The following is a 26,906-nucleotide window of genomic DNA, read 5'->3' on the forward strand; positions in this document are numbered from 1 at the left end:
TAAATATACATAAATACATCAAACATCAGATACTCCCTGGATCAATATTTTACTAATATTTGTAAGATAAGGTGGCTGTGTAGGGTTTTTTAGTGTTTCAGTCTGCATACTCACTTCCTGTCCTTCACTGACAATGTACTTATGAAGAAGAAGTGTTGTCACCTTTGGCTGGATTAAAAAAAAACACTGCTCATTTGTCCCCACTAAAATTGTGGAAGAAGGAATTATTAACTACTGAACAGATACAACAATATACTTACAATTGTAACTTTAATAACAAATAGGTGCAAACTTTACTTTATCTTGCAAACATATATAACTGCTCCTCCTCACCTTGATTTAGCTATAGTACTATTGTATGTGAACCTGTTTCTTGCCCCTTGTTTTGGAAGGAGGAGCCACTTAAGGTCTAAGAGTTGGTGTCAAACATGCAAAACTGTTGTGGGTATAGTATAGGTAGACTTAATGGAAATAAAAAAAATACTTTAGAAAAACCCTTCCTATTTGGTTCTTATATTATGTTCATTTGTAAAGTAATTATTTAAAGGCAGAAATAAATCTTAACACATTGCATGGTACACAAACATACTGAGATTGCAGTAACAGTAGGATTTTTAAATTGAGTATATCTGGCATTTTTCTTAAACCTCAAAGATTCCCTATGCCCAAATAGAAACAAAATATGTATTAAGGATAAGATATTCAAGTGGAATTAGATGCTATCAGCATGAAAAAAAATTGATTAATTCTTTTGAAACAGCTCATTCTTTACTGATGCATACAGCATCGGTTTTAAAAAGATTAAGTCAACACAATCAAAAAGAAAAGAAGTACTGGTTTCTGTTCACAATATAATCACTTAGAAATAGGATAAAGCACCAAGTAATGAGAACTTTGACCACAAAGCTATAGATAAACTGTGTTAAAATTAATGTCATAATTTAAAATGTTTTGTATTCCCAGGTAAAATAAAACTTGTGTTTTAGAAGCAGCAAGACAATTTCAACCACATTTGCATTAGTTTGAGACTCTACTGGAACTTGTTCCTTTTCCTTTGTCAAAAACTGTACAACTGGACAATACGCCTGTCCTGTCAAGTTGTACATATTGAGATTATAATTGTGAGCGGAGGCCAGACAGCAAGTGCCTTTCAAAGTAAATGTATGCTTTGTAGAACAACATGGTGAAGTCAAAGCAAGGAAAGGAAAAAAGGGATGTCAGAAGTGCTGCTTTTTTATCAATATAAAACTTCATCATTACACAAAAATATGTAAATAAAAAATCAATGTAAAACTATTGCGATAGTGAAGGTATACATACATATACCATATAGCATACATATAGCATATAAACTAGCCATTGCTAGTTTAAAGGTGTCTTTTAAGTAATTAAACCCCAATATTCATGCAGTAGAAATTAAAGCAAAATTCTCAGGCACATGAGAATAAATATCATATGTGCAATGGAGCACCACAAAAAAGTAGTCATATTACTGATCTCCAGTTATTTGTATGTGTTTTTATTAGGAGAATACTTGATATGTGTTCCTAAGTGTCATACATACAAGAACCAAAGACAGGGAATCAGAGGGCGGTGGTACATATATCTACATAAAGGCAAATCCAAAAACAAAAGTGCCATTCAAATTGCATTTACAGGTATGAGTTGTTGGAAATTTTTAAATGTAGTTATTCTTTTAATGTGATGATAAATGGGTAATTTCAAATGCATTTTGCCATAGTCATTGCTTTCTGTAAAACATAATCAAAAACAAACGTCTTGAGATAATAAAATAGAACTCAATAATTTTGACAAAATATTGTCGCTGTTTCTTATCTGTTGCCTACTTTTACAAAACCTTTATCTGTTTCTAATGTAAAAATGTGGCAAAAAGATTTTCCCCAACAGGACATGGTGGAACATGCTTTACAAGGATACCAGATAGTTAGAACATGTATGATAAATGAAATATGGAGGGAATCCCAATTTATGATAATGCACAGAGAATACAAAGTATTCAGGCCATCTGACAGTGAATATCAGACCAGGGATTGGCATTTACAATGTCCTAAATGTGATTGTTCTTCTGCTTCATTGTCCCATCGTTTGTGGTTTTGTCCGCGCATTGCGGAATTCTGGTCTTCAATTACTCACATGGGTGGGAAAGTGGCAGGTTTTGCCATACAGTACAACCCATCTCTTTTGGTATTTGGTTATTGGGAAGACGCATTTTTTTCTTCCATACACAGAACAGCCCGAGCCTGGGTAGGCGTATGCCTGTTGGCGGCTAGACGTGCTAATATGCATGGATTCAACCTCAGCCCCAGGTATATAACAAGCGGTTCTTTCTCTGAAGACCATTTTTTACGGAGAGATTTTGGAAGCCCAGATACAAGGGGATGATTATACATTTTGTTTTTTGCAACATTGGTACAAATTTATAACTTATGTGTTTGCTGATCTGGAAGGGATCACAATTCTTAATTATTTTAAATATTCCTCCTGGTATATTTGCAATATATCTGGTTTGATGTATGCTTGCTATCTGGGCTCTCATTTTGATATTCTTTATTGACATGATCCTTTGTTTTGGATTGGTTATTGCTTGCTAATATACTGTGGCTACTACCGTATTGTACTCTGTAAATTTGTTTCTTTTGATGATGTAAATTATGTGAGTCTGTTCTGCTCCAGATGTACTACACCACAAATTGTAGAAATTGCTTGAACAAAAAAAAAAAAAGTGGATTCTTAGTAGTATTATCCATTTGTATACTGCCAATGCCCCCCTCTGCTTCCTTATAAATTCAAACTGTGTTTTCACTTGCCACTAATAATTCTACCACCACCTGTGCTACTGTGCTATGTGAGGTGCCCGTTCATCTTTTTATTTTCCAGAAATTATATTTGCCAAAATGGATTCTTCCATTCTGTCATACAGTATGTATGTGCCAGAAATTTAGTGTTAAGTAGTTTACATACATAAATTATACATTCATCCAGTACAGTAGTAAGACGACGTTTCATAAAATAATAAATCAATAAGCATGGTAAAAATAAAACCCAAACAGTTATACAAGCAAACATTATTTTTTCAAAGATACATTAGGACACAACACTTGGTTTGCTAACCTAACTAATGAGACATAAGTTTACATACATGTCATGAGAATTATATGTGGGCTGTCACTACATTCTGAAAATAATGGCTACCTGGGGACATGGATTACCTTTAGTTTCTCTGCTTTCTGTATCATTGGCTTGAAACTAATAGGCAAATCATACATTCTAAACAGCAAGGAGATCAGTCATGGATCCAACTATGTTTTCTTTTCAGTTCAAAACAAAGAAATGTAGCCGTAATAAAAATGCAAAGTCTGACAAATGCAAAACAGGCAACTGATTTAAGACTGGTACTGATCACTTATTACTTACCTGAATGTATCCAGTTTTGAAAAATGAACATGGTGGCAAGGCAAAATATTAATAGCAATTTTTTTTTTTAGAGTTTTCTGTTTGCCCCCTTTTTTATATGTATTTTAAATTGTTTTAAAGTCTAGCTATAGCCAAAATGTTTGTGTCCATCAGACTTTTTTTTTTTTTTTTTTTTTTTTTACTGTGTGTGTTACATTGGGGAGGTTTTCCTTTACTCTTTACTGTTCGAGATGCATTCAGTACATCTCAAAGGATAACTCTAAACAGAGCCCCCCCCCCCCCAAATTAGGATCACTTTTAACTCTTCTTTTGGTGGCAACTGTAAGATGCTGGATTTGCCATCACCTTCTGTCTCAGTATTGATGGCCAGCAGGACAAATAGCAAGGGCAAAACTACCTAGTGGGGACACTTGTAGGTATCTCACTGGAAATGTGATAACAGTGGTACGGGTTTGGTAAAAGAATAGGTTCCCAGCTCACACCTGATGTGTAGTGATATATCTCCCCAGCATTGACTAGGGAAAAGCCAATAGCCTTTCCACTCCTTTTAGAGATATAATTGCACATGTAACGCTATTGGCCCATGTGAATATTGGCAGGCCTGGACACAGTTATGTGAGAGGGTCCCTATGGATGTCTATACAAAAGTTTTGCGAAAGCTTTTGTTACCATAGCCACCTTAACTAATTGAAAAGAATTGAAATTGGGAAGGAGGGGATATGATATCAGTAGACACCTGCAGATTTTGCTTTAACTCCTTTTGAATGCCTACAGATTTATTTTGAGACAATAGTCAAAAAAATGTTGATCAACCTGTTAAAAATCATGCATGAAAGAAACAGCAAAGCAGCGTGCAGAACATATTGAAAAAGCCAGCACTGTCAGCACTAGTCAGGCTAGAAATAAGTGGTTAGTGTCATGTCTTTTACAGTAAAGCCAAAATCATAGATCAGCAGAATAAAGATAGACACAAGGCTGTAATGTATAAGCATGTTTCATTACCATGGTTACAAGCTTTTAAAATAGACCTCTCTGACGGTGAACTGAAATTGTCCTGTACATCTGCAAAAACCATAAAGAGATTTTGATGAAACTCTGACCTAATACTTTTGATGGCATAGGAATGCAAGGATTCTAATGCATTTAATCTTAATTAGGCATTACAATGACAGGTTCTTGTAGTAGCGGAATATTTGACATAATAAAAAAAATATCATGATTGTACATCCTGTTTAATCGCATTACCATATACCCTAGAGATAAAGTACATATGGTTTGGATGATGAGCCTTGTCGTAATCAGCAGCTTATGCTAAATTCAGTGCATTGGTGTGCAAAGTGGTACTGACATCAGCCAGCTGGAATTAACATCTTTCCTGACATTTGTCATTGCCTACAAAAGGATTACGCTTGCTGCTGGCACTTTAAGCACTTCTTTTTTTTTTTTCTTTGGTAGCCTTGTAGATATAAAGAATGTGTAAGTATCACGTGGAAAGGGAGTGGGGGGGGGGGAGAATTCAACCCCAAAATGGAAGAAAGGTATTCTAGTCACCTTTAGGCCTTGGAGTTCGTTTTCTGCGGTCTCGGAAAGCAGCTCCGGATTGCAGGGCCTCTAGCAGGCTATCCATCACTCCCGTCTCTTCGCCTTCTGTAAAGAGAGATTGAGGGAATTCCATCAGCCCTTCAGGTTACCATAGTAATGTCAAAGACATACAGACAGATAAAAAAGATCACTCTGTTATGACGAAAACCAGCAATTTTAAAACTAGACAAGCTTTTAACTGATTCATATATCATCCTTTTCTTAATAAAATCAGTCTCATTTCGTTTTTGTGTTGCTATCTAGTAAAGTGGACGAAAGTTCAATTGATTTACTTCAGGCCCTAGGCTTTATAGCCAGCGACAGTAATCTCAAAAGGAATATGGCTTCTGTCTTATCTTTTTTTTTCTTGCTGAACTCTGTATGTTAAGGTCACCAATAAATCATGTGTCCCTTGTGAAAAACTGTAACTTTATCACTCCCTGAAAAGGAATCAGCTGTAGTTATATCTGACTTAAAAAGTGCTAAAGGCATTCAATGTAACAGCAACTCCCACTGCACACCTTTATCTTCATTAGGTTTACTATTGCATTTAGAAAATCATATTAAATTATTTAAAGCATGTACTAGAAGGATACAAGGCTGAAATAAATGTTTACACCAAGTAAGTCAAATATGTGCCTCTGGTCAAGTCGTGCCTCTTTCGAAGGATGCCGTGTTATGAATAGTTTATGCACAGAACAAGCCAGATTAATAGATCTCCACAAACATAAATGCACAAATGTCTAGACGTACCAATTATTTATTCATCTCTCATTAGAAACCATTCATGGGAAGGATACTGCTGAAGCATACTATTTGTATTAGACCAGAACTCTGTTTCACTAACTCTTCATCAACACATGATTTGCTTGATTACAACTCAACTATCCATCCAAAAATCCTAGACAATAGGAGTGAGCCATTTGCATTTCAATGAATAGGAAAGCTGATGCCCCACAACTGATATGATGGCCACTAGAGCATGGAGATTAAACATCTAGGGAATCTACTGGTGAGACTGTCCATTTTGCCAATATAGGGTACATGAATAAAAGTCACTGGAAATAAAAATAAATTCAAATAAATATGACCACTGAAATGAAGATATCATAAATACATAAATAATGAAGCCACTCGGCAGCCTCAAAGATTGCATTTGCAGTAAAGATCAGAAAACAACACTTTCAGAGTATTATTTTTAGCAGAACAACAAAAAAATGCTCTGCATTGCTATAAGTTTGTTTGTCATTAAATAACACAATTTATATGTATCAAAAAAGGTAACTAATGCATTGACTATAGAGTAAGGCCAACAAAGATTTAGCATGAAGAGGTGCAGTTAAACATAAGATTTCGAACAGATGGTAGGAGTTTAGGATCTGGGGTTGGGGACCAGGTCATAATAGTTGGGCCAGCAGATGAAGCCAGTGCTCAGTAAAACTGCCTTTGAAGCGGACAAAATGGCAGGAAATTTAATAGGAGGAACCAATGGGCTACTGAGATAACTACCACGCAATGGCTCCATCAGCCTTCTGAAATGAAACCATGCAACAATACCAGTGGCTCTAAACAACAGAGTTCCATACATTGAAAACTTTGAGAGTTTTATGAATGTTCCCTATGCATTCATTCCAGCAGGATCTGGATTCATCTCTTGCAAGACCTCCCACCTACTTGCCACACTGGAAACAAAAACAGCTTATATAGTAAAAGAAAAACTTAACCCACACTTCTTCTCTCAATACTAATGTATAGGAAAGTAATTACCAAACTTATTGTCAGGTTGTATAGAGACTCGGTGAAAAAATCAGATACTCATATCATTTCAGTCTCTCAGGCGTCATAATGAAAAAACAAAGAGAAGAAGGAAGAAGAAGGTGGTGCCAACGATTGAAAGAGGAAAGGAAGGATCGGGCAGGTGAGGGTATTTTATTGTAGATGGGACCTCACCTGTTCCTTCTGCAATAAAGGACCTGCCTGGTCGCAATTCTCTATTTACAGGGTTTAGTTTTGTTCTAAGGTTTAAAATTGCAAGGAATTGGCAAAGAACTAAGAAGGGATTCTGTGTGAATCATTTGGGTTTCAGATATATTGCCTTAGACCAGGGGTCTGCAACCCGCAGCTCCGGAGCCGCATGCGGCTCTTCAGCCTCCTTGTTGTGGCTCCCTTCGGCTGCCGCGGGAAGATCTCTAATGGGGGATCCCCTTCCTCCCAAGACACTGCGGAGAAGGGGGATTCCCTATCCGGTGATCTAATGAAAAAAATCTACCAGTGAAATAAATCTACCACGGGGCGTGTACAATGACATCCCCCTCCTTTGAACAGGTGACCAAAATAGAGGTGCAAGTGGGGGACACTTATGGCTAACACCACCTACAATTGAATCGCTAAGGCATCGTCAGAAAATAAAGAACTCTGCCCATCAAAATATTCTACCCTGTTACACATTGCTGGAGGCTTCTAGCACCTGAACTCCAATTACTCAAGATTGGGGGGTACAGGTGAACAAAATTAAAGCTGCAAATGAGGGACACCTGTGGATAACACCCCTTAAAATTTCATCGCTAAGGCATCGTCAGAACATAAAGAACTCTGCCCATCAAAAAAATCTACCCCGTTACGTTAGAAGCCTCCAGCTTCTAATGTAACAGGATGATACGTTAGAAGCTGGAGGCTTCTAGGGGCATAGTTCAGTGTTTAATTTATTTCAAAGTAGGCCTACACATGCACACTTGTTGTAACAGGTAAAATTAAAAAAACATTAAAACTTTTAAAAGTTTATAAACTGTGTTATGTTTTGCGGCTCCAGACTATTTTTCTTTAGTGGAAGAGGAGGCAAAATGGCTCTTTTGATAGTAAAGGTTGCTGACCCCTGCCTTAGACTAACATAAATTAGCAAGTGGCACACCACTTTAAAGTTACGAGATTATACCCTATGATCACTTAATTAATGTAAACTATCCCTTTCTATTTAAGATAGTAAACAATATATTATACTACATAACTATTATACACATTTTTAAATATTTATTTACCTTCAAGGCAGAGATAAGCTCATTTACTATTCATCTATCTAGGGCCCTAATCTACAATTGATCCAACACCCACATAAAAGTAAGTGCCATTCTTATACTTTCTCTAAACCTCACTTCCTATATGAGATTGATGTATTTAATGATTATTAGAATATGATCCTCAATTTACTGATCAAAACATCACCATGTTTGTATACGATAGTTACGATGACAATTGAATCTGTACATATCATAATTTATGTATCTTTATTGTATTGTTTTACCACTCTACCTTTGTTCGAATCACTATTGTCCTCATGTAATGCATACAGTTGATCTATTTACCCAGCCAAGTCCCAGCCAACCCCTGAGGAAGCCTTGTTAGGCGAAACGCTTCGGGTAGAATAGACTGGAATGGTTATTTGATATTGATGTGTTAGTAATACAATGTATAGCATGAAAATTCCAATCCCATGATGGAACAACGGGATTGGTGATATATGATATGATTGCTATGTAATTATGTATGAATCTTTATATCAATACATAATTTATTTCCAAACAATTCTAGCCATAAACCCCTTGTCTTTTCTGATTTATTTCTGTTTATTACAGGATGACTACTGACAGTTATTTAGAGAAATAAAGAACCCCTCCCACTAGTTGATGAGATTGCTAGCAACACAAGAGGAGGTACTGTAAGAGCTTTAGTGAGAATTGGGTTAGCAAAAACAGCATTCTGTGCTCACCAAAATGCACTATATTTGCTCCATTTTATTGCAAACAACAGTGACAATTCTTCCTAAAGTGGATTTTCCTAGGTCTGTGTGTGTCCTTCTATGGAAGATGAAATACACTTTTGCCACTCACCTACTGAAGTGTTTTTTCATATACAAATAAAGCATATTTCCCAGCTTTATAAGGCACATACCACAAAATCGAGAAAAAAAATACAATAATGTTATAATATAATAATGTATAAAAATGAAAACGCTTCTCAATATGCTTAATAAAATGTATTTTATAGTGAGATTTCTGTATGTATGTGCATTTTGTATGCGCTAGAAAAATAATGGGGAAATTTGAGAAAAGACCATATAAACAGGCTTTAATCTGAATGACAAAAAACACTGTTGTTGTTGAATAGAACTACCAAGTAAATTACTTATCCGTGTATTTGTAATTACAGATAAGAATGTCTAATTTGTTAAATGGTAGACAGTAACAGCTTTTAGACATAGCGACCTGGTGTTTTGGGTATTGACTTCAGAACAGAGCGTAATATTGCATGTTTTCTTTTTTTTTTTATATATTATTTTAGGGAGGAACAGAAAAAAAAACAGGGATGGGAGTAGCATTAATGCATTAACAAAAAGAAACAATTGTACAGCAATGAAAAATGTGCAAACCTTGCAACTACATAGAAGCTGTATCATGTAACAATAACAAACACAATACAAGGATTCAACTAAAGGACATGTAAAATTTTATATGATCAGGAATAAAAGAAAGGGATGGGGAAAACATATGGTGACATTGGGGAACCGAGAATGGGGTAAGCCTCGTATAGCCGAGTGGGGGTTGTCTCATACGTAGAAAAAAAAAGGAGTGGATAAAGGCATTTAGTGTAAAGCACCAGTGATCCAAATTTAGTGGAAATAGCTATGATATTCATTAGTCGCTATGAAATGTGACTAGTAAAACCATATGTTGGCCACCTTTCTGCTGGTACCCCGAATGGAAGAGGTTAGGTCCTCCATACAATAAATTTCATTAACTCTGTGTAGCCATAAGCAAATCGTGGGTGGCGCTGGGCTCCGCAAGCATGTGGCTATGCTTGAGTTTGCTGGTATAATCAAGTATCTACCAAACTTTTGTTAGTTTTCAGGGGGAAGAAGTTGTGTTGCAGGAGAAAAAAGGCAGGGACCTCTGGTATATATTGGTCTGACATCTGTTAAACTTTAGATCTGATTGTCACCCAAAAATTCCTTAAAAGGGGAAATTCCCAAAAGATATGGAGGAGAGAGCCCATATCCCCCTGACACCTCCAGCAGCAATCTGACAAGTAAGAAGAATGTGGTGTTGCTTCTCTGGGGTGCGATACCACCAGGAAAAAACGTTTTAGCAGGTTTCTTGAAATCTGCTGCTTTGGGACACTTTGTGAGTCCAATACAATATATGTTCCCTTTGTCCCATGGAAAATGTGAGAACTAAGTCTGCTTCCCAGGACCCAAGAAACATGGGTATGTACTCGGGGTGAAGCCTGTAAAAGCCCATACACAATAGACAAGGCATGTAGAATCCCCCCCCCCTTTCATACATAATTGATCGAAGGGCGTTAGAGGTCTGCAATACATCGAGGCCTGGGCAGGGGGTTTGCAAAAAATGTGAGTTGTAAGGATCTCCAAAAATCCAAGCAAAATTCTCCAATTATCACATAGTTCCTTTCGCCCTGTTCATCTTCCCGAGCAGATGAAGTGTTTTGCTCTGCAAATGCCTGCGGATAGTAAATCTCTGAATTTCCCATCCTCTAACCCGGGAGAGAAGGACAGGTTTCCCAAAATGGTAAAGAGGGGTGACGGAGAGGGCGAGACGCGCCATCCATGGAAGTTCCTTACTGCAATTTCCCAAGTATAACAGTGGGGTGAGATTTAATTTCAGGTAGAGCCGGCAGTGGCATCCATGGCAGGAGGTGTAGGTGTGTTGGGCAAACAGCTTGTTCAAGTGAAAGGCAATGTTTAAAACACGTGTTTTGACACCAGTCCAAAACGTGTGTCAGATGCAGAGCTAGGTAGTAGTGAAACATGTTTGGGACCCTCAAACATCCTTCAGATTTAGATCGCATTAGCAGAGTTCTCCAAAGTCTTGGGGTTTTGCCACGCCATATATAGCCGAAAATTCTCAAGCTGAGTGTTATGAAAAATCATTATAGGACTTTTATCGGGTTTGGAAAATGTATAGAAACCGGGGTTCATTTTTACAAAGCTTATACGTCCCAGCCAGAAAAGGGTGATTTTAGCACACCTTTCTAGATCTAGGTAGTTTCGAGCATACACCTCAGAAAGCACTCTGGGTATTGTCGTGCCAAGGTATGTGATTGAGTGAGATTCCCAGTGAAAAGCAAAGGATTGTTTGAAGTGGGCGCAGATAGTAGCAGGCAACGATAAATCCAATAGACATAGGCATAGTTTATTTTTAAAATTGTACAGGAAGCTATATTCACTGAGAGCCGTCATAATATTTGGCAAAAAACAGTGGGATTGGTGATAGTGAATAGTAAATCATCCGTGTAAGCCGCTATTTTCTGAGCCGCACACCTTCAAGGTAAGGGAGGCAAAATAAAAATCAAGGGAGACAAAGGACATCTCTGTCGTGTGCCATTAGAAATACATAGAGGAGCTGCCTGTAGCCCATTTACTCTAACCGTGGCTGTTGGTTGAGAATTTACAGCCCGAATCCAGAACATTCGCGATCCCAAGCCTGTATACAGCAAGACGGTGTCCATGTAAAGCCAATCGACCCGATCAAAAGCCTTTTCAGCATCTGTTGACAGCAACATGAGTGGGATCTGTTTGGATGTGGCATTGCATATCCAGTTCAATACCCTGGTCGTGTTATCTCAGGCCTTCCTGCCAGGCATAAACCCCACATGATCAAAGTGGATGAGATCATGCATAACCTTGATCAGTCTGGAAGCAAGTATCTACGTAAAGAGTTTAAGATCTTGGTTAAGATGGGGCGATAACTCGCACAAGCCGAAGGATCCTTACCTTTTTTGGGGATTACCGTAATGGTAACTCAGAGGGCGAGAAAACTGACCACCTTCAGCTATATGGTTATAAGCAGAGATAAAATGGGAATCCAGATTGCTCTGGAAGTTTTTTTTGTAATATGATAGGGGCAAGCCATCTGGGGCATGAGTTTTGCCAGATGGGGTATCCCTTATGGTCACTCAAAGTTCCTCAGCGGAAATAGGTGACTCCAGCATATTTCTCTTAGACATAGAAAGGGAGAGCATGCGGCAATCGCATGCTTTCTAACAGCTAGGGTTCAGTGGTATATATTGTACATGGTCGGCAAAAGCCATTGTAAGCACATTTCTATAATTGCACAGATGAGTGCTACCATAAACTGTGTAAACAAAGTGAAAACTTTGCACTTTTGCTTTAAACAACATGAAACAGCTCAGGGATCCCAAGATTTACAGTAATTTGCATTTGTATGAAGCAGATCATTAAATAAAAATCCCCTGGCTCGATTCAACTTTAAATAAGAACATATATTCAGTCAGCAAAATTATACTTTAGAGGAAAGCAAACATCCTTGTGCAGGCTGTAATTCAGCTAGTGTGGTTTGACAAGTTTAAACGATGATTACAAAAGAGGAGATTATCTGTTTTTTTTTTTTAGAAAAATGCATAGAAAAAAAAGGCATGCCTGACAGAATGCATGCATGAACACTACCAAAAATGACACACCAATAATACATTTTAAGACAAACTGTGATGGTTAAACAGCATTTTTACATTTCTAGGAACAGTGGGAAACAGTGTGGGGGCACAATTACATAAAAGGTTGTATTTATACAGACTAAAGACTACATACTAAAGATTGCTTGGACTACATAAACAAATGTTGCTTTCATCAAATGTGAGAACCGGGAGGTGTAAAAATGCTTTCAGGGATTCAGTTCCCAAATCATGCAAATAGTTAAAGATAAAAGCAAACTCTCTTAAATCTCTTGTAATAATAATTCCCTTCAAGGTTAAACACTCTCCAAGACCTACAAAGCACCATTTAAATTCAATCCTTCCTAACACATGCCTGATTTTCTAAGTCTGGCTCTCGCATTATGCTAACTTAGCAAAGAAGAGCAGTACAGGTACTGCTAGGTAGAATTATATCCAGTTTATTTGGCTTGGAGGTATTCCGGAGTGGGGCTCAGGGTGAATTTTACATGCCAAAAGCAGTAACTCCAAACCAGGGTAGGAAAAAAAAAAAAAAAAAAAACCTACCTATCCCCAGCGATCCCCGGACGGCTTCTGCATCACATCCTCGGTGTGATCGATGTGATGCATGAAGCGTCGGTACGCCGGGGAGACGTGGCTTGGCTGGAAATTTAAAAGCAAAGTATAAAGTAATCTGCTTTTAAAACATTGATCACAGTGATAAAGTTATAAAAACTAAATAAATAACAAATCCAAAAGTTTATTCTATTACTGTACCCTAGTTTGGACAAATTAAAAAAAATCCTTTTTAATAAAGTTTAAATTTATAAAATAATTTATTATATTATAATTTATGATTTGTGTTTCAAACTTTATTATACCTGTGATTTTTTTCCTAAGAATTACGGGCCTAAAATATTAAACTTCCTTGCAAAATAATGTACCGCCAGGGGGGTTGATAATGACTGCATTATGTAGGTAATGCCATTCAGAGAGTGAGATTGGGGCAGAGGAAGGCAGCCTGGTACATGAACAGATTATTCAAAGATAATAAACACTGAACATTGATTGATTTGATTTCCTTTGCTCCCACAGACCATCGACAAGGGGCCTTTCACTTTACCACCAAGACAATAATGAAGTAGCATGTACCTTTATTTAAATGGTGACATTATCCTGTCCTAGACAAAGTCAATGGACTGGAAGAAAACTTTTAAATTATGAAAAGAATAAAAAGTGTGTGAAGTAGTAATATTTGAGTTTCCACATAGAACCTGCTGGGTTACAACTAGATTTTACCAATGAGCAGGGTGGACGAGCTTTACTATTATCTATGATACAGAAGAATGGTTAAGACTAAAGACTGCTTCTCTGAGCTGACATATAGTACACCTCTTTGAGGGAGTCCATTTACCAATGTTTTCATCCAACATTCACACAACTTTTACACATTTTCTCATACAATTCCACTACAACTTGTTTAAATCTTGGGCAAAAATTTTGTGAATCCTGGATAAAAAAAAATCAGATAAAAAGATAAATAAATAGACCCCTAATGAATTTGTTATTGTTAAATGATTATATATGTTACTATATTGTTAAAGCAGTCCTTTAGCTTGCAGGCAGGAGAAAGAATTTCCTTAATCACCTCCCCCATATTTATTGTACTGCAACAATATATTTAAATGTAAACTTTTTTACTGAGAGACTATGTTAGTTGCTATTTCTGACTACTTTGTAGGCTGCAATGTTCATCTGCCAACACTAATCTTTAAACTGTTCACATTAGTAGAACTTCACATTATTTACTGAATTAGCAGTTGGTTTTTGTTATAGTGTTTTAGATTGCATTTAGGTAAAGATGGTACACATAGGTAGAGGGAGCAGTTTCCTTGGAAACTAGAATTTTAAAATTTTGCTACACAGACTTTACCAATATTTTGTAATTGACATTTATTGTTCAAAAAAGCGAAACTGTTAAAATCTCTTCTTTACACACACAACAGTACATTTCTGTATTTTCCGCGACAGAAAAAGACAACATAACTACAGTAATGGCTAATGAGACAGTAAGATAAAGGCAGCTTCTATGTGAAAACACTTTCTGATCTGGCAATTTTTTTTACAGCTATTCAGTGGGATGTGGGACTGTATTCCTTTCATTTTCCCCTTTTTGATATGCTACAAAAATAATTATGTGATTCGCTGCTGAAATGCAGCCTCAGTATTATCAACAGCCATTCTCTGCTTATTAACTACCATGCCAACATTTAGCAATTCTCCAGCATCTCCTCCATTTTCAGAGCATAAAAATATTTTACATATATGTATATTTGGGGAAACAATATACCTATTCACTTTTAACATAACCTTGTTTTTGCAATAAAGGAAATAAACATTTAAAAACTTATTGTGTCATATAGAATAGGTTTCTAAAAAGAAGGCTAAATATTTTGCAACTCAAATAATGGCATTTCTGCAAACAAAAACTCTACATCCTTTAATGTAACTAAAGCACATGGACGATATGGATTATAAAATGCTGCAGAAACATGTTAGAACCAGAACAGTGTGAAAGACCAGTCTTTCATCACCAACTACAGAAACATAGCTTAAGAGACATAGCGTACAACACATGAAAAAATCCATAAACCTAGCTAGGCAGTTAGGGCATATCACAGCAGAGAATATTGGGGTACCAATTATGGTCAATCCTCTACAGCTACATTCCACTGTGAAAAAAAATGGAAGTATGCATTTATGGAATTATGTTTTTTGGCAATTAAATGTATGTTTAAATAAGGGCAAAAGTTCTACTCTAAAATAACCTCATCATTCATGAGGGAGCTCAGATATTTATTAGATAACCATACAATCATTTGAAGCAAGACTTTGTTGTTAGATTGTGGGTATCACAGGGGATATTTTCTTTTTACCACATCCATCTCAGAGACCCTAAAAGGGACATCTCAGTTAAGTTATGTTAGGTGACTGTGATGAGGTGTTAGGTGATGAGGCAGGGATCCATTTTCACTCTGCATTACAGTAAATAAATGGTGCTTTTGTTTAAAATGTTCTATAAATGATTATTTTCAATCAAGGGATATTTTTGCAGTAAAATTAAAGCCCTTTTTTGCAGTAGTTCACTAAGTGACAGTCAGCCTTGCACTGATGGATAAGGCTGTAATTTATACACTTTATTAATACACTGGTATATGTACGGAGAAGTTGAGAAGTAGCAAGCAGTTAACAAATAGTAATAGAAAACAACCTTAATAGGAAAATATCTTATCTGTGGCAACCACCAATCAACATGACAAAATAATCACATGAGGGTAGGAGTCTGTGTGCTCTTTGAAAAAATATTTTTTATCTTAGTATTACTAGTGGACATAGTAAGTTAATCTCATACTGAAAGCAGTCTTAAAAAGAGAGGTTCAAGTGAAGGCCAAAGGTGGCAAGACAACCCTCAGGGAATAAAGCTTGACCAGATAGGGGAACAGACAATTTAATGGGGGCTTTGTTTCTATGATTCACCTTTGGCATTATTTGCTTCACTTTTGGAAGACTTGCAGCTGAATTTTCCTGGGATTTGTGACTAGATTTTATAATTCTAACATGTTACTCCTCTCTTTCGGCCAGGAAGCCTGTGAGAGGGTGCTTGTTATGTGTAAGTTGGATCTTACCCCAGATGAAAGCTGTTCGAGTTGATATGTTCTGAACAAGCTTTCTCTTTTTACGTGTAATGTCATAACTTTGATTAACTTTTATTAAAATCTAACTGTATTTGTGAATATGTTTCTATGTGCCTTAGTCATTGCCTCCTTAGGACACTAAGCTAAACTGGACTCCTTAGTTTATTCATGGTGTGAACCTACTGTGGCACTACTCGTAGCAATGGGGTAATGTACAATTCAGTCAGGAGATGGCACACATCCAATTTTCAGGTCTTTATTTCCAAGAAAAAAGGTAGTCAACCAAGCAAATACCAAATCTTTATATATCTGATTTCCTGGCGTTGCCCTGGTTTTTATTTATTGCAATCTTATATTATACAGGAAAAGGAATAAACTAAAGCTATAGTGTTAAATCAAAGATTTTTTTTGTTTTTACAGGTTTTAAAAGTATAAGTACAATATAGAAATTATAACGTGAAATATGCGAAAAGAAACAAAGTTGTCCCTGGGAGAAACAGGGCGATCTCAAATCCACTCTGCAGTATGTAACAGTCTGCCCCTGTGACTTGTTGATTGTGATAGAAAAGTCTCACTGGAATTTGTAATCTCTTAAATTGAAAAGGGAGATTCCTGGGAATGAGTGGTATCCGTGAGATAAAAACTGTTTCAGCCTCTCCCTTTCCTGATAAGATAGTGGCTTCAATTACATTGGCCAGCAGCTTCTCTTTTTTTTTAACATTTTTATTGAAATTTTACAAAGTTTTATCTATCATAGCATACAAACAAAAAAAAAAAAAGAATAAGTACCATAAACCACTGTTTATATACAATTCTTTTCAAATATGAACCAAATATACATATAAACATCATCAGTAAAATATCTAAACCCATTAACAATTGCCATATCTTACTGATGTCCCCCCTCAACTAGTCTCAATATGCGCCTGCAATATTGTACTACATTCCTCCTTATAACCCTACAATCAAAGTCCCAACATATTTTTGTAGTCCCTGGATTCTTGGAACATTATCCAAGGAGCCCAGGTGTCACTGAACCTTTTACCCCTCCCATATTCCTGATGTCTTCCATCTGTTTGATTTAATTTACTTTACACACCCACATTCCTAATGAAGGAGATATCTGCTGTCTCCAGAGGCTCAGAATCCAAGCTTTTGCTGCAGTCAGAAGAAATTTAACCACAGACCTGGCATAGGCTTTCTGGAGCCAATCATTCAGATGGAGCAGAAAGAATCCTGGGTCATCAGGCATGGTTCGAACCGACATTTCCTGACATACTCTCCTAACCCCCAGCCAGAATTCCGAAAGCATCAGGCTTGACTAAAAAAAGTGAAGCTTTGTACCTCTCCTTACCACATCTCCAACATAGGTCTGAATGTAAGGGGGAAATAGCATGTAATTTGTCTGGAGTCTTATACCATTGTGTAAGTATTTTATAACCTATTTCTGGAGAGCCACTGTGGATAGAAATTTTATGGCAATGCTGTAACATTTGTTCCTTCTGTGCCTGAGTAAATTGAATAGCTAACTGCCTCTCCGCCAGCAGCTTCTTAACACAAAGCCTTGTGCCGTTGCAAAGTTTTGGTAGGACGAGGTTGCGTAGTAAAATATTTGGAGAGCCAACTTTAAGTAAAAGAAGATTTGTTGGTAATTTAGTCGGATCAAGTGAGTTTAGGAATTCTGTTGGGAAATGAATGACCTTATCTGCATCTACTATGGTATCAATAGACTTGTATTCAGTGACTGCGCTTGGTAACATGGCTAATATTTGATTGTTTATTTTGTGGACATCTTCATTTTTAGCAGCAAGAAAGACTATCTATTAGCTCTGCAATGGACAACAACAGATTACAGAAAATAGATGGCAATTTTATCTTGCCAGGAGACTCAACTGGTAACCTACCTTCTCTGATTTGGAGTAGTTTTTTAAAGAAAATTTAGAGATTTTTTATTCCCCAGATGTACTCATGTTTTTGTACAGGTATCTGTTGCACGTCTCCACAAAGATGAAAGTTTTAAACGTGTGGATCTCATCAGCCACTGCTGACTTTGGGATGATGGGCTGAGTACCAGAGCTTCTCCCATAAGGCTGTCATTTCCTCTCAGAGTGATGTGAAAGGCCTCGAGTGTTTTCTTGTGAGCCAGGATAAATGATTGTCCGGATCTTTCTCATTTCGTGTACTCGGGTCTCACGCTGTTGTACAGTCTCTGAAGCTCTAGATGTAGTAGCTCTATCTTTTTTATCCTGTAGTCGGGCCTCATGCTGTTGTAATGTCTCTGAATCTCTAGATGTAGGAGCTCTCTCGTGCAGCGTGGCAAGTCTTCCCTTACTGGCCTCATGCTGTTGTAATGTCTCTGAATCTCTAGATGTACTAGCTTTCTCGTGCAGCGTAGCAAGTCTTCTATTACTGTCCTTGGGATTTTTTTCGTCGATGGTGTTGTTTAATTTTTTTTTGATTGATTGCATTGATTGCACTCTTTTTTGCCAATTGCCTTATGTTTTCTCAAAGGCATTAAAACAGGACAGAAATTTGTAAAAGAGTCCAAAAAAAAGTAGGTAAAAATTTAAGCAAAAGGCACACTGTCACTGAGCAAAACATACTCACATACATACATGCAAATATACCTCTGACATCACAGCGCACAGTGCTGTACATAGATCAGGGGTGCACTCACATGAGTCTGAATCATATGTCTAGCAACTTTGGTTAAAATGTGTCAATGCCTTTCCGAGTAATGTGGAACATAGCAAGTTTGGTTAAAATGTCTCCATGCGTTTCCTAGTGATGACATACACACATACATCCAAATATAGCTCTTACATATAAAATGGCGCCGTACAAAGATTGCTGGTGCACTCACATGAGTCTCAGTCATATGTTTAGTAAGTTTGGTTGAAATGTCTCCATGCATTTTCAAGTAATGGTGGAACATACACACATCCAATTTTATATATATCTATATCTATCTATCTATCTATCTATCTATCTATATATATATCTATTGAGATTTATAAAGCTCTGACATATACCATAGTGCTGTACAATGAAACAGTGAGCTAGACCCATCAGTCTCTGTACAGAGGAGCTGACAATCTAATGTCCCCCCACAGTCACGCACTATTATTAAACATTTACAGTTAGGTCCATAAATATTTGGACAGATACAAGTTTTTTTTCTAATTTTGCTTCAGTACATTACCACAAATAGTTTTAAATGAAACAACTTAAATAAAACAAACTTTCAGCTTTAATTCAGTGGGTTAAACAAAAAGATTGCATTAATCTTTGAAAGCTCCTGAAATGAAGTGATTGTGTAAAAAAAGGCTTTAGTTCCTCACATTTTTACGCAATCTTTTTGTTCAACCCGCTGAATTAAAACTGAAAGTCTGCAGTTCAACTGCATCTGAGTTGTTTCATTTAAAATTAATTGTGGTAATATACAGAACCAAAATTAGAAAAAAGTTGTCTCTGTTCAAATATTTATGGACCTAACTGTATATACCTCTGACATATACCACAGTGCTGTACAAAGATCAGCGGTGTCATATGTCTAGCAAGTTTTGTTTAAATGTCTCTATGCCTTTCCTAGTGATCACCAAATATAGCTCTGACATATAGCACAGCTCTGTACAAAGATCAGCTGTGAACTCACATGAGTCTGAGTCTTATGTCTAGCAAGTTTGGTTGAAATGTCTCCATGCCTTTCCTAGTGATCACATACATCCAAATATAGCTCTGGCATATAGCACAGCACTGTACAAAGATGACTGGTGCATTCACATGAGTTTCAGTCATATGTGTGTGTATGTATATTACACATACTTACACACACACAGTAGCCTTGCTGGGCTAGCTCGTTTATAGACCCTCTCTAACAAAAATCAAAAACACTTTTTGTACAAAGCAAACTTAGCAACATACAAGCAGAAATGTCATTCTCTTCCTCTCTAAGACTGAGAAGCTAGTAATCTCCCAGCAGAAATTCCACAAAGGATATTTCTTACAATGCAAGTGGTTTATTGCAGAGAGGGACAGGCGATATACTACCCATACATGAGTAAACATACTTGCCTGCCCATTTGCAGCATGGGAAATGAGTTACCCTATCCCAGCCTGGCCAATCAAGATGGACGAAGATCAGAAACCTTCTAACAGGAGCGGAAGAAGATGGGAGCTCCCGCAAAGGTACAGGGAAAGGTGAGTATTTAAAACATTGCAATTAGGAATGCAAAGTTATTCTATTGTGAGCTGTACATCCATTGGTAACCAACAAAATCTTATCAGTGTATTTTAGCTGTGGAAAAAACTTGAATTATTCCACAGCCTATCTCTGTTAGTCAGTAATGAACTGATTGGCCTAACACTTGCAGAAATTAAACAAATGACAAGTTTGTCACAATAGAAGGAAGAGTTGCCTGTGAAGATGTATCCAATTATGTGAGTGGGTAGTAGTCAAGCAAATGCAAGCATAAGAACACAAACCCCTTAACATTCTTTAATGAACACAATATTTCCATCAAATAGCTCTCAGAATACATGCAACTTAATACATGAAAATGAAGTGCGTCCAGAACACAACATACTGTGTTTACTCTTTGCTTTTGCTGCATATAACATGACATGAACATAAAATGAGCAGGATTATAAATGGGTGAATTATAGACTCTGCACAGTTTCTAGACGTTATAGGATGACATTGGGATCATTACAGGATTGGATAGCCTCCCTCGCCACATTTGACACCAGGTGTCACATGAGAGAAAGAAGAGCCAGTCACCTGCTCCTTTATACTCAGAAGCACAGATAATAGGCCAAGCACAAATTTGCCTTAAAGTAACAGCTGCTTATGAATTTTCATCATAAGCTCGGACTCAATGAACCAACAAGATTCTACTAAAAATACTCAATACATTTAGGGTTCTGCCAGTTCACAATTTTGGGTTGTTTATATGTGTAAAACAGAAATGAGTGACAGTGAACATGAATAATACCTGGAGATAAACATTAGCACAGCTTTTTCATGATGATGATATCTTACAGCAATATAATAGGGAGCTGAGTTGTGATATAAGTTCATTTAAAACAAGATGGATGAAGCAATAACCAGGGGAACAGTTTGAAAAACAATAAACCCAAACAAGATAAAATATCATGGCAGTATACAACAATGAAAATAAAATGTGCATGAGCTGCAAGCTGTAATACACCAGACTACAAAATTGACAGACCAAAGAGCAAAAGCAGCAGAAGTAAGTGTCATTTTCCACTTAAAACTGCTTTATAAACATGGATTACTGCCACCTTTCCATCTCACTTAACACATAGGATTTCTTTTTTGTCAAATTGGCCAATCTCATCTGTTTAGATTGTTCCTCACTGTCAACAAAAGATTACAGATCTGACATAATTTCTGAGAAGAGACAAAAAAAATGCCACAAATGCAATACTATTTATTGGTTAATTAAAAACTTCATACAGATTTTGATGCATAATTATGCTTATTGTCTTCAACATATTTAGGTGGATATAATCTGAGTTTTAAAAAATGAACAATGCATTATGCTGTACAGTATGCCATGCATAAAGATAAAAGCAATGCACTATTCTGTGACTTTTGATTCTGGTTCTTTGTACATGTATAGCTCAGGAAGTACAATGTATTGCCATTAATTATAAATCTCACAAGATATATATATATCTTCTATTGACACAAAGGATACAAAATAGAGAATCGAGCAAGAAACATTTACTAAGGAAAACAGAAGCAAACTCAAACCGTTATGGGATATTTATTCAATCAACTTGCATTGTCGGGTATTCTATGGTGAATAGATAGAATGGAAGTATCCAGCATACAAAGTAGTGGGCTTTATGGGAAAGAAAATCAAATCAGTACCAATTTACAAAGCTACACTAACAAATGTTCTAAGACACCTTGGAACCACACTAAAGCCTGCAATTTGAAGCAAAAACCTCTTAAACCCTAAAAGGAATAAAGTATTTATTAGGAACGTTACCGGTACTTTCTTTCTCGGTGTGAACACAATATAAGGAGGATTTCTCAACTAATTAGAAAGCATGCACGGTTTTAAAATAAGAAACTGCTAAATATTTAATATCAGCAGTTAACATGTATTTTATAACTAGGCTTGTAGCAATAAAAGAGCAGCTAGCATGCTAATTACAGGGGACCTACAGTATATAATTAAAAGCTATGTTTTAGATGAAACACACTTTTACAAGCCTCAGCCACAACATGCTACTTTGAAGAGTATTTATAATCTATGAAAAGACAACCAACCTATTGTAAACTTGCCTGATGCAAAGTGATGCTTAATAAAAACAGATTACCAATATGCAAGATGTCACTCCTGTCCCTCCACTTCATATTATTTTAAACAACACTATTTGTTTTAGAGCAAAGCATAGCAAAAGGTACAAGACAGAGTTGTCATCTACTTCTGGCCTACACAACAATGAAAATGACAAGCTAAAACACACACACAATTAAAACTAACCAGGGCAGTATAAAATTGTATGAATTGTTCATACAGCACAAAAAATTACCCTGTGATATAACAGCTTATTTTCTTAATGACAAACTGACAAAATAGCCAGTTACATTACTTACAATTGTGTTTATGAATTAAGATAAGCAATTCTTAGGAGCAAGGTTGCATGTAAGTAGGTCACATTGCTTTTATACCTGTAGGCTAAGAATATTTATAGTTACCTGGGTTATACTTTTTGTGCTCCTAGATTTAAAGTACACAATAATGATTTTCTTTAAAAAGCAAAAAATGAATTTGTTTATTTTAGTGTTTGCTGTACAAGGTTACACAAGAAAAAAAGGACATTTCCTACACCACCATGGGTAAAACCTTGTGTTTTTTCTAGGAATCCCCTTTAGCTTTAAATCCTACCAATCTGCTAACTTACTCAAATTGTACAACATTGAACATCAAAATATATTTTTCGCTACCTCATCTTATAATATGTGTTTTTACATAATATGACTATGGCCTAAAATATTACCTATTTAAGTATTTCCCTTCACTTTTTTTAAATTTTGTTATGTTACAGCCTGATGCTACAATCATTTGCATTATGTGTTTTTTTTTTCATTAAACCAGGCACTGCTCATCACCTGCCCAATACCATCCCATCAGTAATGCATGATGGTGACATCATCAGGCTGTGAAAGTATTTTTCAGCAACAAGTACTGGTCAGGGTTGAGGGAAGGCTGAGTGAGGTACAGAGAGATGCTCTATGAAAACCTGTTCCACAATGCTCAAGTCCTCAGACTTTGTGGCCTAAAGTACACCGCGAAGACAACATAGGAGTTTCTTAGGGACAACTCTGTGAATGTCCTATAGTGTCCCAACCAGAGCCCAGACGTAAAGCCTATTGAACATCTCTGGAGAAACCTGAAAAGGGTTGTCCACAGATGGTCCCCAATAAACCTAAATGAGCTTGAAAGTAAAGAAAAATGGCAGAAAATACCCCAATCCATCATTCCCAAATGGCATGGAGTCTGTAATTGCTGCCAAAGGTGCTTCAACTAAGTACTATGTAAATGGTCTGAATATTTCTGTAAATGTGATATTTTAGTTTTTTCCTTTTTAATACATGTACAAAATTGTCTAAAGTTCTGTTTGCACTTTGTCATTATGAGGTACAAAGTGTAGGTTTATGAGAAAACAAAAATAAATAAATAAATTGAAATGACTGTAGCATCAGACTGCAATATAACAAAATTAAAAAAAAGAAAAGGGGATCTAAATACTTTCTGAAGCTACTTTATCCTGTACAATGCAGAAGGAAGGCTTTATTGAATTATACCACATGAGGGTACATAGACTGTACTTACAGCGCACAAAGCATATGGATAAACAAGAATACAGAAAGATAAAAAGCAAACAATTCCACATAACAGTCTTAACTTTAAAATCAATGAGTTATCGTTGAAGGAATTAAGCCAGTGGATCAAAAAGTAGGAATAAGAAATCTGAAAGTATTATCTAGTGTCTCTGAATAGCGGTGAAATGGAAACTTTGGAGGAGGGTTTCACTAAAAAGATTTCTAAGTAGGTTATGGACCATGGAGTTGAATGCAACAGTGGTATAGAACACACTAGAGCCACCCTTTAAAGACGGCATGTACTGTATGTTCCAGTCCACTACTCTTGTGAACTGACAATCCCAAAAATATCTATGCATGCCCAGGTATTATGTTCCACCAACAAGTATGTGGGAGGTTAAGCGGCATAGAGCTATTTTGATCCCAAAGAAAAGTGTGGTAGGCAGATGGCAATGTTTTGGAAAAGGTCTAGTATTGATGGCGCTACATTCATGTTTAGGATAGCTGCTTGTCTTTACCAAAAAAAAAATGGTCTGCCCTAATTGCGTAATGTCTATGCTGGATGCCCAGGAAACAAATGCTTAAAATTATTCCCTACATCAGACAAGATGATATTAAGATTACATTTTTCCAGACTGGAGTAGGAGTCTCCTGTACAAATTCTTGCATGAAACCAGTACGGGAGATTATCTGTCCTTGTTGGGTGGAGTCTTTGCTGTGACAGGACAGATCTGCTTCCTCTCTACTGTAATTTTTTCAGCCAATCATGTAAACTAACCTAATGAAATGACAGTGAGCGAGCACAGATCTTTCCTGTGACAGTAAATATTGCAGCCAAAAGGACAGCTACAACCCGATGGCTAGGGATTCTTTGCTTAGGGCTTTTTTTAGGTTATTCACATTACACATTCTCAACATTATAAAAGATTAAATGCAATAAATGGTATGGCCACCCAAGATGGTTAGAACAACCATGGACTGTTATTGTTTTTAAGGCAATGAATACAAGAAACATACAAAATAAACAATGGTGTTGTGTTTCAACAGATCAAAACAAAATTAAAAGAAAACAAAAACAAAACTACCTGAGCTATGGCAGTGGAGGTATTGTCTTGTAGACTGTACTCATAACATCCTAATACACATAATATACACACACAAAAACAGTCTTTTTGCTTCCTTATTATAAAGATCATTCACTAACTTCAGAAACTTCCATCTGAGAAATGGCAAAGCTGTAAAGGCCACTGAGAAAGAGACCAAGTTGACTTAAAAGTTAATAACATTCAATGAACAGTCTGGTTACTTGTACCTTTCTATAATGAGGTACAGGGTCCTGCCCATTAAGGTTTATAGGAAATCGGTTCGTGTTCATGACAGCCATATCTGTCTTACCACAGACACAAGTGTCAAGTGTGATTAGCATTGAATGTAATAAAGTCAGACAATATGACTTAACTATTCACAAGTTTTGTGCAGTTAAATGTTCAAATGACTGTCGAGACAGTAGAGAAGGAAATCATGGTAAATGAATAAAAGCATTTTCGTTTTTTTAGTCTGAAAATGAAACGCTTAAAAAAACTATTATTTATATGGCATATAAAGCCACAAGTCTGCATAAATACTAGTGAATTTGTCTTGGTTTAAATTATGTAATCAATATGCCATTGCAATTCTTCTGCAAGACACAAACAGCTGATCTGTGCAGGACATTTGTGGACACAGCCAGTAATTGCACAGACACCAGGATTTAAATCTCTTGAACAGCATTTCAGGAAGTAGATGTTGATCCTAGATAATGTGAATGAATGGAGAAAAGGAAATATAGGGCAATTGTATGGTAGGACCAGACAGTGATCTGTACGAGGATATAAATGCCTGCAAATGGTATAACATTACATCATTCATACACTTAATATGAAAATAAATATGTTCTGTGCACTTTTTTAACATTCTGAAAATACCTTTCTACTGTACAAATGTTCAATAAATAAGGAGTGCCAGGGACTTAACAATACAGTTAGGGAAGGCAAATGTGGTAAATATGGAGGAGATGGTGAAAAAATAAAAAGGGGTTGAACAGCAAACTATGCAAAAATGATAGTGCAGCAATTTTGAAAAAAATAGACGAATGAAGCTGTTTACATCTGTGTGAAAGAGCTGGGATAAGAAGCAACTAGATAGTACTAAGAAAGTGGGACAAAAACTTGCACGGGCAACACATTTGCTCTGGTTTATCTTTTTTTTCAGTCTCATAAAGAAAACTTTTTAACAAAGCTTTACTTATATGATTGTTGCATTTTAAAAAAAAAAACAGTACCAGTAAAATCCCTAAAGCACAACCCAAGACACAATGGTTTTCTAATTTCCTAATCTATTTTGAAAGTTTCTATAACACTTAAATATGTTTACCTTCTACTGAGCTGATGCTGGAACGTAAAGAATGAGGAAAAATTGCAGTGAACTGCAGAAGAGGTGGCAGAGAAGATAGCAGGGCGCTACAAAAATTTATGTGTAACTTGTCAGAGATGGAGGATGCAAATTCTTTTTTTTTTTTTTTTTCTGTCGTGTGGTAGTCCACCCACCATGAGGTAAACACTGTTACAATTTATAACAGCAGAATAAACAGAATTATAGCCACTTTTCAATAAGATCGACCCAAGTCTGTGGTCCTAAGTGGCATAGGTGACGTTATTATGCCGTCTTGCACAAGCTAAGTGATTTACATACCACATGCATTCTGGTCACCTCTTCAGAATCTCTTACTTATCAATGTATGTGATTGAACAAAGGATGAGCAGAGTATGCACCATTTTTACATCATATTTGACTTGGAACTAAAGTGACAAAGGGTTTGGGACTCGTAGAAA

The 26,906-nt window shown here is 36.5% G+C and overlaps 1 protein-coding gene across 1 annotated transcript in view; it reads right to left on the reverse strand.

Annotated features, from left to right (window-relative positions):
* Nucleotides 1-4,956: 4,956 nt before the first annotated feature.
* Nucleotides 4,957-26,906, reverse strand: part of DIAPH3 (diaphanous related formin 3) — a gene marked incomplete in the record, with an annotated part of 209,714 nt that continues 187,764 nt past the window's right edge. The window contains 1 exon segment of the mRNA XM_072410484.1: nt 4,957-5,082. Coding sequence (XP_072266585.1) covers nt 4,979-5,082 — 104 coding nt within the window.

This window comes from Pyxicephalus adspersus, chromosome 1, assembly GCF_032062135.1.
Source record: "Pyxicephalus adspersus chromosome 1, UCB_Pads_2.0, whole genome shotgun sequence".
NCBI classification, from domain to species: Eukaryota; Metazoa; Chordata; class Amphibia; order Anura; family Pyxicephalidae; genus Pyxicephalus; species Pyxicephalus adspersus.